This window comes from Cetorhinus maximus, chromosome 15, assembly GCF_964194155.1.
Source record: "Cetorhinus maximus chromosome 15, sCetMax3.hap1.1, whole genome shotgun sequence".
NCBI lineage: Eukaryota > Metazoa > Chordata > Chondrichthyes > Lamniformes > Cetorhinidae > Cetorhinus > Cetorhinus maximus.
Genome location: NC_135893.1, coordinates 20,000,110 through 20,014,268, shown reverse-complemented (window position 1 = coordinate 20,014,268; position 14,159 = coordinate 20,000,110). Strand labels below are relative to the sequence as shown.

General features: G+C 46.4%; 1 protein-coding gene across 2 annotated transcripts in view; it reads right to left on the bottom strand.

Moving 5' to 3' along the window:
- The window catches only part of mthfr (methylenetetrahydrofolate reductase (NAD(P)H)), a 30,072-nt gene that overhangs the window by 15,078 nt on the left and 835 nt on the right, over positions 1-14,159 (bottom strand). The window contains exons 2-4 of one of the 2 annotated variants that reach the window (XM_078557985.1): positions 13,376-13,457; positions 2,006-2,226; positions 422-660 (exon numbers count right to left, since the gene is read on the bottom strand). In XM_078557985.1, coding sequence (XP_078414111.1) covers positions 422-660; positions 2,006-2,226 — 460 coding nt within the window. In that variant the 5' untranslated portion in view covers positions 13,376-13,457. Of the gene's footprint in view, positions 1-421; positions 661-2,005; positions 2,227-13,375; positions 13,562-14,159 lie in introns of those variants that run through there. The other variant, XM_078557986.1, reaches the window with a different exon arrangement.

Genomic DNA, 14,159 nt, shown 5'->3' with positions numbered 1-14,159 from the left:
GCAACCGGAGTAAGCTTACCAGAGTCATTAACATGCTGAGCATAAAACGTGGGGTAACTGGTGATTGCCCACGTGTTGGGAGCCCATGGCCATTGAACCCCAGTAAACCCAATAGAAAAACAACTATAGGTTTAAATTTTGTGTCTCTTGTAGCTCCAGGGATGTCACTGATAAAAATAAAACATTTGGCTAAGCCTGGATAGAACAAGAGGACTTGCTGGATGGCCCTTTATATTCATATGTACCCAAGTTCCATTTCTTCTTCATCTTCCCAGGGTAAACAGATGTTACAGCTGAGATAGGTGGAAGTGGAGTAAATTCTCTCTCTCACACATGCACACGCACCCACCAACCATGGGGTACAGGAAGAGAAAAATGTAAAGAAAAGAGGTTAGAAGAAGGACACTGATTAACATCTCACCACCACGGAGGGCAAGTAGGTTCTTTAGCCCGAGATTCCGAGCCTTGTGCAGGTGCTGTGTGATCTGCTCCTTGGTCTGGTTACAACAGGTTATATGCAACAACGTCTCAAGGCCACAGTAATTTACTGCTATGCTGGCTACGGTCATGGAGGAAGTCTCTTTATCGGAACCTGGGTCCCCAGCAGGATGCCAGGTCACATCAATGAACAGCGGCCCACCAACAGCCATATGGTCAAACCTAATTAAACAAATGTCACAGTCAGCAACTTGCAACAAAACATATCTTACTGTACAAACAATCCCAAGTGTGGTTTCTCCAATGGTTCAGCATGTTTAACCAGTGAGCCATACAAATCACAAAACGTGGTTATTACTGATCTGCATTGGAGCTAGGGCGGAAGTGTGGAAGTTGGCTTCGGTACCCAGGATAGGAAGGAAGAAAAATCACTCCTAACCCTACTCCAGCAGCTCAAAATGAGTATCAGTTTCAGCTGTGATGTTCCCACAATTTGTGTCTGAAGTTTGTAGTTTGATAAAAGACAGAAGAATATGTAACCGAACAAGAGCCATCACTTTCAGGAAAGGCCATGTCCTGTTGAACTGGATCCAGCTTGGGTCAGGGCCTTAAGTGGAGGGACTCTTGGCAGGAGAAAAAGAAACTCAACAAGCATCTTTAAGTATTAAATCAGCCACAATGACACAGCACGAGACAGGGTTGAATATTCAGCAAGAACCATGTGGCCATCTTGTGTTTGGTGCATTTATGGGAAGAAGCAGAAATCGATATCAAACCAGCCTGGTGCCCTGAAATTTTGGTTGATTCTGTCCACATTTATTCTAGGACACTGGCTTTCTCACCAAAACATTCAACTGTACATCTCCAACCTTACAGTTTTCCCTTGTGTTGTGCATCTCTCATTGCCTGAGGAACTTATCCCTCAGTTTCCACTATTCCATTCCAGCTAGTTTCTTGTGGACAGATCTGTCCCTCCGATTTCCCCAAGAAGATGGAATTTGCATTGGGAGGAGTCACAGTAACCAACTAGTGATGGACTAACACCAGCCGCTCAGTTATGGCCGCCTCCCTATCACCTGCCCCCTAACCCCCACCCCAGTACACCTGTTCCAGCATCACTACCTTGTACCCACTCCAGCACACAGCACTGGTCCCAACACTAACAGTCCCATCATTTCATGAGTGATGCAATCATCTCAATACTTTGACAATATGTTGATAAAATAATCCAATAAGATATGTAATTCTATAAATCTCACACGCCTGTTACAACAAACAAAAGCAGGCAGATCTGAATAGCAAAGTAGGGGGTCATGTTTACTTCTTAGGCTAGGATTATACTGATCAACCAACACCTAATGACACCACAATGTTAGATCCAGTTTGGTGGAATATTTAATTCATAAATGTTTCTCCTCATTCCCTCGCCCACTTTAAGATGCTTGTCAGTTCCTCTCCACTTCACAGCAATCCTACTGATCCAGTCAATAGAACCCAACAACTTCATCCTTCTGCTTGGCTTCAGTGCATCTGGCCATTCACTGTTGCTTAGTATTACCAGCCTTACCTGGAGATCAGATTAACAGCACCGCTAGCGGTTCGTGGAGGGAAGAACTCCAAGGAGAACCATTTGTCTCCTGATTCAATTCGTCGGCGCATCTTTTCCTGGAGTCGGTCAGCGTCGGGGCCGGGAGTTGAACTGCGTGAGCTCCCCCGGGAACCATCACTAGAACTATCGTCGGATTTGAACACCCGCCTCTTGCCACTTTGCTCTTCGTTCACCATCATCTGAAAGCAGAAAGTCCAACCTTTGAATGAATTGGAACTAGCTAGTGATTCCACCCAACATACTACATTAGGACCGGCGCCTAAGCCCAAATCAAGTTTTATAATGCAGAGGTCACCACATTTTCAAATGAGAGAAGTTTGGAAGATCTCTCCTTTCGCTTCCAACCCTCTGCACAGTTTTATTTTGGCTGTGAGTCTGTAATGAATTTGTTCAGGAGCAGGGTGAATTTACATCTGCCATCTCCCCATTTACATAATTCGCAAATTGGACGGACGCCAAGATTCAGCAAGACAGAATTTAAAACTAGAAGCTCCCAATGCCTGTGTGAAGTGGCTTTGGTTATTGTTGATCAGTTGAGAGGATAGACTACCTTCAACAATCTGCCTGGTTTCAAGATCTGTAGCCCAGGGAATGAACCTTCTGGTCACTTGCCATTCCATCATCTTGTTATCATGCTCATATTTTTGTCCTTAGCTTGCTTACAATATTCTAGTGAAGCCCAAGGCAAGCTGGAGGAACAGCACCTCATCTTTACAGCCTTCTGGACTCCACATTGTGTTCAACAACTTCAGACCATGAACTCGGTCCTCCATTTTGGTTTTTTTGCCAAGTGCCCATCTGTTATCTTGTTTTTGCTTCAAGATTGAGCTAACCTTCATTCTACTATTAACACCTCCTCTGGACCTATGTCTTGTCTCTTTACTACAACCATTACCACTTCCTTTGCCTTTCATTTCAATTACATTTTTGGTATTTAAACTCCTCATCTCTAACCCATCCCTGACCTTCCCTTTGGTTGCACCTGACTGACCCAGCACCCGCTCCCTTTTCAAATAGCATAAAACCTATCACATTTCTAGCTCTCTTCAGTTTCGAAGTCATAATGGACATGAAATATTCACTATCTTTCACTTTCCACAGATGCTGCCAGACCTGCTGAGTTTTTTTTCCAGCACATTGTTTCTATTTCAGATCTCCAGCATCTGTAGTATTTTGCTTTTACCTTCCTAATGGATTCTTGCTAGTCCTCTTACTGCTGAATGCTGGACATGTACCACTGCTAAAGTGCATCAGAAACATTCAGATCATCATTCAGCTCTCTCTCATAAATAGAACTTATTTTTACACATAGGCCTCACTGGGTCCTCAGAGTACTTGACAACCAGTCTATTTGAAAGGCTATTCAGGCAGCATGTTGCACAAAAAAAAAAATCAACCAGCCCAATTTTTCTGAAGGTGTGGGTTGAGGGAAGAACATTGGACGTATCCTGAATGCACGATCCAGAGGTGGTGGGGTTGCTACCCAGGGCAAGATGTAAAACTAAATTCAATAAATTTGGTAATTTGTGTTTGACAATAAGATTAATAAAGAAACAGTTGGTTCAGCATCAACCCCGAGTAGCTGTTCATCCTCAGTGATCTTGATTCTTCATCTCAACTCCGTTATTTTCTCCCCACTGAATTTACTGTTGTCCATAAATCTCTTCCTCAGTATAAATTAACTGACCCTTGCTCAAGACCACGTCAGACCTTGTTATCTCATGTGGCTAACTTTGTTCCCATCCCTGTAACCTCCTCCAGCTCTACAAGCCAAACAAACTCTTGGTTCCGCTGAAACTAGCTTCTTGTGCACCCCTTGTCCCATCACCACATCATTGGGAGGCTGTATCTTCAGCTGCCAAGGTAGCTGTTCAACAATAACATCCCAAAAACCATCCACATCCCTCACTATTAAAACTCAGATAGTCTATCGTGTATACTGAAGTTAAGACTTCACTGATGAGCTTTTGTTTGTAGAGATACACAATCATACTGTGAACCACCCACAGGCCAGCCTTCTTTCAGCCCGCTGTATTTCATATATAAAACACAGGTGAGTCTCCAATTATTACGCTCCACACGAATACAATTAACACCCAATTAGTATACAATTAAACACTCTCTTCCTTTAAGAACTCCTGTAAAGCACTCCTCTTTGAACAGACTGTTGGTCACCCCACCGTTATCTTTCTTTGAGCTGTGTTTTTCAATGACACTTCTGTAACATTTCTTTACTAGAACAACTTGCATTTCTATAGCATCTTTAATGTAATGTGCTTTAGGGAAAAGAACCAGCCAGCCTGGCCTACATGTTACTTCAAACCCACACTACAAGGCTGGCTCTTAAACCAGTATGTTGGAAGGGCGACCACAAGTCCATCAGGCAGTGGTCAGCACGTAACGTCCTAGAGGCCCTGAGGGAAAAGGAGAGGGTGGACCCTGTGGGATGGTTCCCCGAGCAGACTGTCAAAGTCATTTGGCAGAATGCCTCATCGCCAGAACTTTCCAACAAGCACCAAGACGTAGCTTGGCTGGTGGTGAGAAAGGCCCTCCCCGTCAGATCCTTCCTACACGCCAGGAGTCTCACCCCCTCTGCACGTTGCCCTCGAGGTGGCTGTGGTGGGGAAGAGACCGTTGTTCACCTCCTTGTGGATTGTGCCTTTGCAAAGAAAGTCTGGAGAGAGATGCAGTGGTTGCTGTCGAGGTTCATCCCGAGCAGTTCTGTGACACAGGACTCTGTGCTCTACGGGCTGTTCCCAGGGACACACACCGAGACAAACATCAACTGCAGCTGGAGGATCATCAACTCGGTGAAAGACGCGCTTTGGTCTGCCCGAAACTTGTTGGTCTTCCAGCACAAAGAGTTGTCCCCGACCTATTGTCGCGGACTGGCACAATCCAAAGTCCAGGACTACGTGCTGAGGGACGCACTAAAGCTTGGGGCAGCTGCCGCAAAGGCGCAATGGGGAAGGGTCGCTGTCTAAGACCTTTCTGCCACAGCGCACCGAGAGACTGGGAACTGTTTAGAGCCCCTCGGGCTGTACAGCTCAAAATGAAAGGCTGTAAATGATTGTAATATTGTTTGTACTGATGCACCTGGTGATACATTTTGTAAAAGTTTAACCTGGATTGTACCCTTGTAATGGTGTTTTTGAAATGGTTTGGAATGTGATTGAAGATATTTTATGAATAAAGTATATTTTTGCAAAAAAAAAATGTTGGAAGGGCGATAAATGTGATGCAGCATCAACCAGAGAGATCAAATATCACCATAAAAGAGACCATCGAGGATACACAAACATTCTGCTTCAGATCATTAAGGTCCAACTGAACCACTGAAGGATGTTTTGGTTTAAGGCCTCGCACAAAAATACTCCACTAGGGCGCCGACCTAAATTTTGTGCTTTACTTCGGAGAGGCTTTACTGTATTTCCCAAGAGGCAGAAGTATTAGAAATTAAGCTAAAATGACAGAAGTTAGTCTTGATTTAAAGAGGATCTGAGTGTGGTTCCGCAACAATGTTTCTGCTATCAGTACTGGTCCAGAAATATGCTCTCAAATGGATTGATACTTCTGGCCCTGTCGAATTGCTACTCATACAAATGGCTGGTGAATAGGAGCTTCTGGGAGACCTCAAACATTAACTATTATACACCTGAATCCCGGATAGGGACAGACTCCGTACATTTGGTTAAAGGGCGTTTACACAAATCTTCTAGTCTGATTCTGTATCAGAATCCTTTCAAAATATAAGACCAACTACTGAAAACAAGATGTTTCTCCCTCGGCTCCATTCTTGCGCCATCAGGGATTCAGTACCGCGGATACGGTCCTTTACATGGGACTGTCCTGGTAACAAAGCCCCACAGTCTGGCAGCTATGTCCCTTTTGACTCATAGCCAAACATTTAAACCACCCATCGTAACATGAACCGTCTGGGCCAGCAGCCAAGGATGAAGCTTTCATTTTACACACAGTATTTCATTCCACGGAACACTCCATCTGTTGGTTGTTTGGGGAAAAGAGAAAGTTACAGTTCAAATAGTATCTGGAATGTGCTCAATTACTGGTACATTTGACACAAGGATATTCACACATTGGAAAGTGACGCGTTTATTCAACTAAAAGTTGCAAAAAAAAACTGGCGAAAGTAACTTTTGTTACTAGTAATATTACCAGAGAAGCGAAAATCCTGGAGGTGCGGGTTAGCGCGGATAAACTGACATATCTTCGCCAGCTGTGATATTACAATGTAGATATTTACTTAACGGCCCACATTATCATGCGAGTTTAAACCTAACTCCGTCCTGAAAAGTGTTTGTGATATGGGCGTGGCTTACGGAAAGCATGTTTGAAAAGTTTGGGTTTTTAACTATTGCAATTTCCGGGTTCCGATCGCCATTGCTGCATCCACAGAATATCAATCATATCTGTCACCTTTAACACCCCGATCTGAGATTGTGACTGAACGACACGGCCCACTGTCAAACGGCGCATTTAAACCTCTAATATTGCAGACACAAAATTCAGCGACACCACCAAGTAGTTCTACTATTTATGACAACACACCGTCCAACCACTGTTCAACTCCAGACTGTGATCCCCATCTGAAACTTTATGCGGGTAAGAAACACAACTCCATTGCAGAGTCATAGCGTAGAACAAGGACAAGCCGATTTAAAGGATCCAGTCCCATCATTCATTAAATCTTCACTATTCTTAGCTGTAGAAACGAATGTTCGTAAGTTTGACCAGCTGTCGGGGCAGAGCGCCAAAAGCACAACTGTTTTACAGAGTTTGAATACTTTACCAGGACTGAAGGAGCTTGAGGTTCAATTCACTTGGAGCAGCAACCTCATACGTAAAACAAACCGATATCCAATCACACTCAGACCCACCAGTATGGATCATGTGAGAAATGACCCAGAATCGTTGAGCCCAGGAGGTCATTCGGTTTATCCTGCCTGTGTCAGCTCTTTAAAAGAGCGAGGTGTCAGCTGTCGCTCAGTTCATAGCACCCTCGCCTTTGAATCAGAGGGTTGTGGGTTCATGTCCCACTCCTGGAAACCAAGAACTGTGATTGTACTCGAAAGAAGTTGCAATCTGTGACTGTTGATAACTCGAAAGAGTTTCATCCTGGACCTTGAGGTGTCAGCTGTGGCTCAGTTCATAGCACCCTCGCCTTTGAATCAGAGGGTTGTGGGTTCATGTCCCACTCCCGGAAACCAAGAACTGTGATTGTACTCGAAAAGAGTTGCAATCTGTGACTGTTGATAACTCGAAAGAGTTTCCTTGCCCATTCCCCTTTTGGAAGTTATTATTGAATCATATTTCACTATTCTTTCAAGCAGTGCATTCTTTTCCATAATTGCCTGTGCATTTTTCATGTCACCTCTAGTCCTTTGGTCAATTACTGTAAGTCTGTATCCTTTGGTGAGCGACTATTCTGTTGGAAACAGTTTCTCCTGACTCCATCACGACCCTTAATGAATTTGAACACTTGTCACCTCCTATGCTCTAAGGAAAACAACCCTAGTTTCTCTCGTTTTTTGCCATGGAACTGAAGTTCTGCTTCCCTGGTAACATTGTAGTACCTCCACTGCACCCTCTCCAAGCCCTTTCTGAAATGTGGTTCCCAGGATTGGTCACAAATGCTCCAGCTGGGGCCCAAGCAGTGTTTTATTCAGGTTGAACATAACTTCTTTGCTTTTGTACTCTATGCCTTTATTTATATGGCCATATACATTTTTAAAAACAGCTTTTTCAACTTGTCCTGGCGCCTTCAAAGACTTGTAAGTGTACACCCATGTCACACCCAGTGTCACTGTTCCTGCACCTCCTTTAAAATTATACTGTTTAAGTTTCTATAGTCTCTCTTCATTCCTCCTAAAATATATTACTTCACACTTCTCTACTTTAAAGTTCATCAGTCACCTGTCCATCTATTTCACCAGCCTATGTCCTCCTGAAGTCTGTTATTATCCTCTTTACATACTTTGCGATTTCCTGTTTGCTGATGACTGGGCACTAGCTCCCAGTTCAGAGCTGGACATGCATTGTTCTCCAATGCACAAGACAGCTTTGGCCTTACGATCAGCACAAATAAAACTGAAGTAATGTACCAGCCTGCTCCAGGAAAGCCTTATCTCAAGCCCAAGGTTTCAGTCCATGACCAAAACCTGTCAGCAATGGATAATTTTTTTTTTTAAAATTCATTCATGGGATGTGGGCTTCACTGGCTGGGCCAGCATTTATTGCCCATCCCTAGCTGCCCTTGAAAATGGTGGTGAGCTGCCTTTTTGAACTGCTGCAGTCCATGTGGTGTAGGTACACCCACAGTGTGGTTAGAAAGGGAGTTCCAGGATTCTGACCCAGCGACAGTGAAGGAACGGCAATATATTTCCAAGTCAGGATGGTGAGTGACTTGGAGGGTCTTCCAGGTGGTGGCGTTCCCATCTATCTGCTGCCTTTGTCCTTCTAGATGGTAGTGGTCGTGGGTTTGGAAGGCGCTGTCTAAGGAGGCTTGGTGAATTCCTACAGTGCATCTTGTAGATGATACACACTGCTGCTACTGTGAGTCAGTGGTGGAGGGAGTGAATGTTTGTGGATGTGGTGCCAGTCAAGTGGGTTGCTTTGTTCTGGATGGTGTCAAGCTTCTTGAGTGTTGCAGGAGGTGCACTCATCCAGGCAAGTGGAGAGTATTCCATCACAACCCTGACTTGTGCCTTGTAGATGGTGGACAGGCTTTGGGGAGTCAGGAGGCGAGTTACTCATCACAGGATTCCTAGCCTCTGACCTGCTCTTGTAGCCACGTACTTTTATGGCTAGTTCAGTTCAGTTTCTGGTCAATGGTAACCGCCAGGATGTTGACAGTGGGATATTCAGTGATGGTAATGCCATTGAACGTCAAGGGGCAATGGCTAGGTTGTCTCTTGTTGGAGATGGTCATTGCCTGACACTTGTGTGGCGCAAATGTTACTTGCCACTTGTCAGTCCAAGCCTGGATATTGTCAGGTCTTGCTGCATTTGGACATGGACTGCTTCAGAATCTGAGGAGTAGCGAATGGTGCAACTATTAGCGAACATCCCCACTTCTGACCTTATCATGGAAGGAAGGTTATTGATGAAGTAGCTGAAGATAGTTGGGCCGAGGACACTACCCTGAGGAGCTCCTGCAGTGATGTCCTGGAGCTGAGATGACTGATCTCCAACAACCACAACCATCTTCCTTTGTGCTAGATATGACTCCAACCAGTGGAGAGTTTTCCCCTTGATTCCCATTGACTCCAGTTTTGCTAGGGCTCCTTGATGCCACACTTGGTCAAATGTGGCCTTGATGTCAAGGGCAGTCACTCTCACCTGACCTCAGGAGTTCAGCTCTTTTGTCCATGTTTGAACCAAAGCTGTAATGAGGTCAGGAGCGGAGTAGCCCTGGCGGAACCCAAACTGGGTGTCAGTGAGCAGGTTATTACTAAACAAGTGCTGCTTGATAGCCCTGTTGATGACCCCTTCCATTACTTTACTGATGATCAAGAGTAGACTGATGGGGAGGTAGTTGGCTGGGTTGGATTTGTCTCGCCTTTTGTGTACAAGACACATCTGGCCAAATTTCCACATAACTGGATAGATGCCAGTGTTGTAGCTGTACTGGAACAGCTTGGCTAGGGGCGTGGCAAGTTCTGGAGCACAAGTCTTCAGTACAATTGCTGGAATATTGTCTTGGCCCATAAGTATCCAGTGCCTTCTGCCATTTCTTGATATCAGGTGGAATGAATTGAATTGGCTGAAGACTGGCATCTGTGATGCTGGGGACCTCCAGAGGAAGCCAAGATGGATCATCCACTCAGCACTTCTGGCTGAAGATTGTAGCAAATGCTTCAGCCTTATCATTGCACTGGTGTGCTGGGCTCCTCCATCATTGAGGATGGGGATATTTGTGGAGCCTCCTCCTCCAGTGAGTTGTTTATTTGTCCACCACCATTCATGACTGGATGTGGCAATACTGCAAAGCTTAGATCTGATCCGTTGGTTGTGGGATTGTTTAGCTCTGTCTATCACTTGCTGCTTATGCTGTTTGGCACACAAGTAGTCCTGTGTTATAGCTTCACCAGAATGACACCTCATTTTAAGGTATGCCTGGTGCTGCTTCTGGCATGCCCTCCTGCACCCTTCATTGAACCAAGGTTGATTCACTGGCTTGATGGTAATGGTAGAGTGGGGATATGCCGGGCCATGAGGTTACATATTGTGTTTGAGTACAATTCTGCTGCTGCTGACGGCTTACAGCGCCTCATGCATGCCCAGTCTTGAGTTGCTAGATCTGTTCGAAATCTATCCCATCTAGCACAGTGGTAGTGCCACACAACACGATGGAAGGTGTCCTCAATGTGAAGGAGGGACTTCACCTCTACACTGACTGAGTGGAGGTCACTCCTACCGATACCGTCATCATGGACAGATGCATCTGTGGCAGGCAGGTTGGAGAGGATGAGGTCAAGCATGCTTTTCCCTCTTGTTGGTTCCTTCACAATCTGCTACAGACCCAGTCTAGCAGCTGTGTCTTTTAGGACTTGACCAGCTTGGTCAGTCCCCCCGCCCAGAGTACATTCTGTGCCCTTGTCACCCTCAGTGCTTGCTCCAAGTGATGTTCAACGTGGAGGAGCACTGATTCATCAGTTGAGGGAGGGCGGTACGTGGTAATCAGCAGGAGGTTTCCTTGTCCATGTTTGATCTGATGCCGTGAGACATCATGGGGTCCAGATTCAATGTTGAGGACTCCCAGGGCAACTTCCTCCCGACTGTATACCACTGTGTCGCAATCTCTGCTGGGTCTGTCTTGCCAGTGGGACAGGACATACCCAGGGATGGTGATGGTGGCGTCTGGCACATTATCCGTAAGATATGATTCTGTGAGGATGTCTACGTCAGGCTGTTGCTTGACCAGTCTGTGAGACAGCTCTCCCAATTTTGGCATAAGCCCCCAGATATTAGTAAGGAGGACTTTGCAGGGTCGACAGGACTGCGATTGCCGTTGTCATTTCCAGTGCCTAGGTTGATGCCAGGTGGTCCGTCCGGTTTCATTCCTTTCATTCATGAGACAAGTTCACTTATGATAAAAGCAAAATACTGTGGATGCTGGAAATCTGAAACAAAACAAAGTGCTGGAAAAACTCAGCAGGTCTAACAGCATTTGTGGAGAGAAGAAAAAATAGAGTTAACATTTTGAGTCCTTATGACTCTTCTTCAGAGCTAAAGAGAAGTAAAAATGCAATGAAATTTATCACTGGCCTTCACCTGCTCCACCCCCCTTAAATAGTAAAAATTTCATTACATTTTTACTTCTCTTTAGCTCTGAACAATAGTCATAAGGACTCAAAATGTTAACTCTGTTTTTATTCTTTCCACAGATGCTGTTAGACCTGCTGAGTTTTTCCAGCATTTTCTGTTTTTGTTTCATAAGTTCACTTGTCCTATCCATGCAACACTTGGACGGTGTATCAGCATCATGCTTAACCACTTTTACTTGAGCTACCTTTGGAATCTTCTGAAGATACTGGCAGTAAAAAATACCAGATACTAAGGTGCTTATCTGAGTTGGCATGCCACGTATCCACAACATATGGAGACAGTTGTAATTGAGTTGGGCTGGTCACGTAGCCAGAATGCCTGACACACTCTTACTAAAGTAGATCTTCTATGGAGAGTTTGAGTGTCGGGGGTGCACTCTCACGATGGTCAAAGGAAGCACTACAAGGACACTCTAAAGGCTTCACTTCGGAGTTTTGATATCAAATTCGAGTCCTGGGAGAAGCTCACTCAGGATCACTGCAACTGGCACGACTAAATAAAAAACTCCATCAAAAGCAAGCGTATATCAGAAGCAGAGAGAGAATGAAAGGAGAGGAAACCCCGAACCAGGAACGCACCCAAAACGCAATCGTCTGCGATATCCTGTCCTATTTGCAGCAGAACTTTTGCCGGCACAGATGGGCCTCAGAAGTCACCTACATACCCACCGGACCCTGCCAAACACCCCAGATGATAACCTTGAGAGAGACTATCCTTCTCACTCAAAACAAAAACAGAATTACCTGGAAAAACTCAGCAAGTCTGGCAGCATTGGTGGAGAAGAAAACAGTTGACGTTTCGAGTCCTCATGACCCTTCGGCAGAACTGAAGTATAGTTAGGAGAGGGGTGAAATATAAGCTGGTTTAAGGTGGGGGGAGGGGGGAGAGAGAAGTTGAGAGTGGGGTGGTTGTAGGGATAAGCAAGCAGTGATAGGAGCAGATAATCAAAAGATGTCACAGACAAAAGGATCAAAGAGGTGTTGAAGGTGGTGATATTATCTAAGAAAAGTGCTAATTAAGAATGGATGGCAGGATACTCAAGGTACAGCTCTAGTGGGGGTGGGGTGGAAAGACTAACAAAGTGTTAGTTGTAGATTTAAAAATAATGGAAATAGGTGGGAAAAGAAGAATCTATATAAATTATTGGAAAAAACAAAAGGGAGGGGGAAGAAACAGGGTGGGGATGGGGGGAGGGGGAGTTTAAGATCTAAAGTTGTTGAATTCAATATTCAGCCCGGAAGGCTGTAAAGTGCCTAGTTGGAAGATGAGGTGCTGTTCCTCCAGTTTGCGTTGGGCTTCACTGGAACAATGCAGCAAGCCAAGGACAGACATGTGGGCAAGAGAGCAGGGTGGAGTGTTAAAATGGCAAGCAACAGGGAGGTTTGGGTCTTTCTTGCGGACAGACCGCAGGTGTTCTGCAAAGCGGTCACCCAGTTTGCGTTTGGTCTCTCCAATGTAGAGGAGACCGCATTGGGAGCAACGAATGCAGTAGACTAAGTTAGGAGAAATGCAAGTGAAATGCTGCTTCACTTGAAAGGAGTGTTTGGGCCCTTGGACGGTGAGGAGAGAGGAAGTAAAGGGGCAGGTGTTGCATCTTCTGCGTGGGCATGGGAAGGTGCCATAGGTGGGGGTTGAGGAGTAGGGGGTGATGGAGGAGTGGACCAGGGTGTCCCGGAGGGAACGATCCCTACGGAATGCCGCCAGGTAATTCTGTTTTTGTTTTTCCAGGTAATTCTGTTTTTGTTTTGGATTTCCAGCATCCGCAGTGGCTTTTAGCTTTTTGTTTCTATCCTTCTCACTGTTTGGTACATTTCAGAGTTACAACACGAAAGAGTTACATTGGCATTAAGACAAGCGTTAGAATTAGGAGATAGTAACGGCAGTGTAAAAGGAGCTTTACTCTTGTATCTCTAACCACTGTTGCACCTGCCCTGGGAGTGTTTGATAGGGCAGTGTAGAGAAAGCTTTACTTGAACCTACCTGTGGAATAGATAACTTGGAAACACTTGAAGCCCACGGCGAGTACTGTCCGAACTCCGATATCCGCGACTGACACTGCTGTCTGAAATAGAATCACCGCCTCCTTTAAAACCGGAATGAGAGTCCCACCCTTACCTTCACCCAAATTATTTAACAGGCGAGCACCAGGCGCATCACTTTCCCCGCACAGACCCAACTTCGCAACAATATTAACGAAGCAGATACCCTCCAGGACTCAATGAATGACAACTGCCAGCGGACCCCGCTCCCCCAATCCCCCAGCGGGCGGACCCCGCTCCCCCAATCCCCCAGCGGGCGGAGGCCGCTCCCCCAATCCCCCTGCGGGCGGACCCCGGATCCCCCAATCCCCCAGCGGGCGGAGCCCGCTCCCCCAATCCCCCTGCGGGCGGACCCCGGACCCCGGTCCCCCAATCCCCCAGCGGGCAGATCCCAGATCCCCCAATCCCCCTGTGGGCGGACCCGGGTCCCCCAATCCCCCAGCGGGCGGACCCCGCTCCCCCAATCCCCCAATCCCCCAGCGGGTGGACCCCGGTCCCCCAATCCCCCAGCGGGCGGACCCCGGATCCCCGCTCCCCCAATCCCCCAGCGGGCGGACCCCGCTCCCCCAATCCCCCTGCGGGCGGATCGCGGATCCCGGACCCCGGAACCCGGACCCCGGTCCCCCAATCCCCCAGTGGGCGGACCCAGGATCCCCCAATCCCCCAGCGGGCGGACCCCGCTCCCCCAATCCCCCAGCGGGCGGACCCCGCTCCCCCAATCCCCC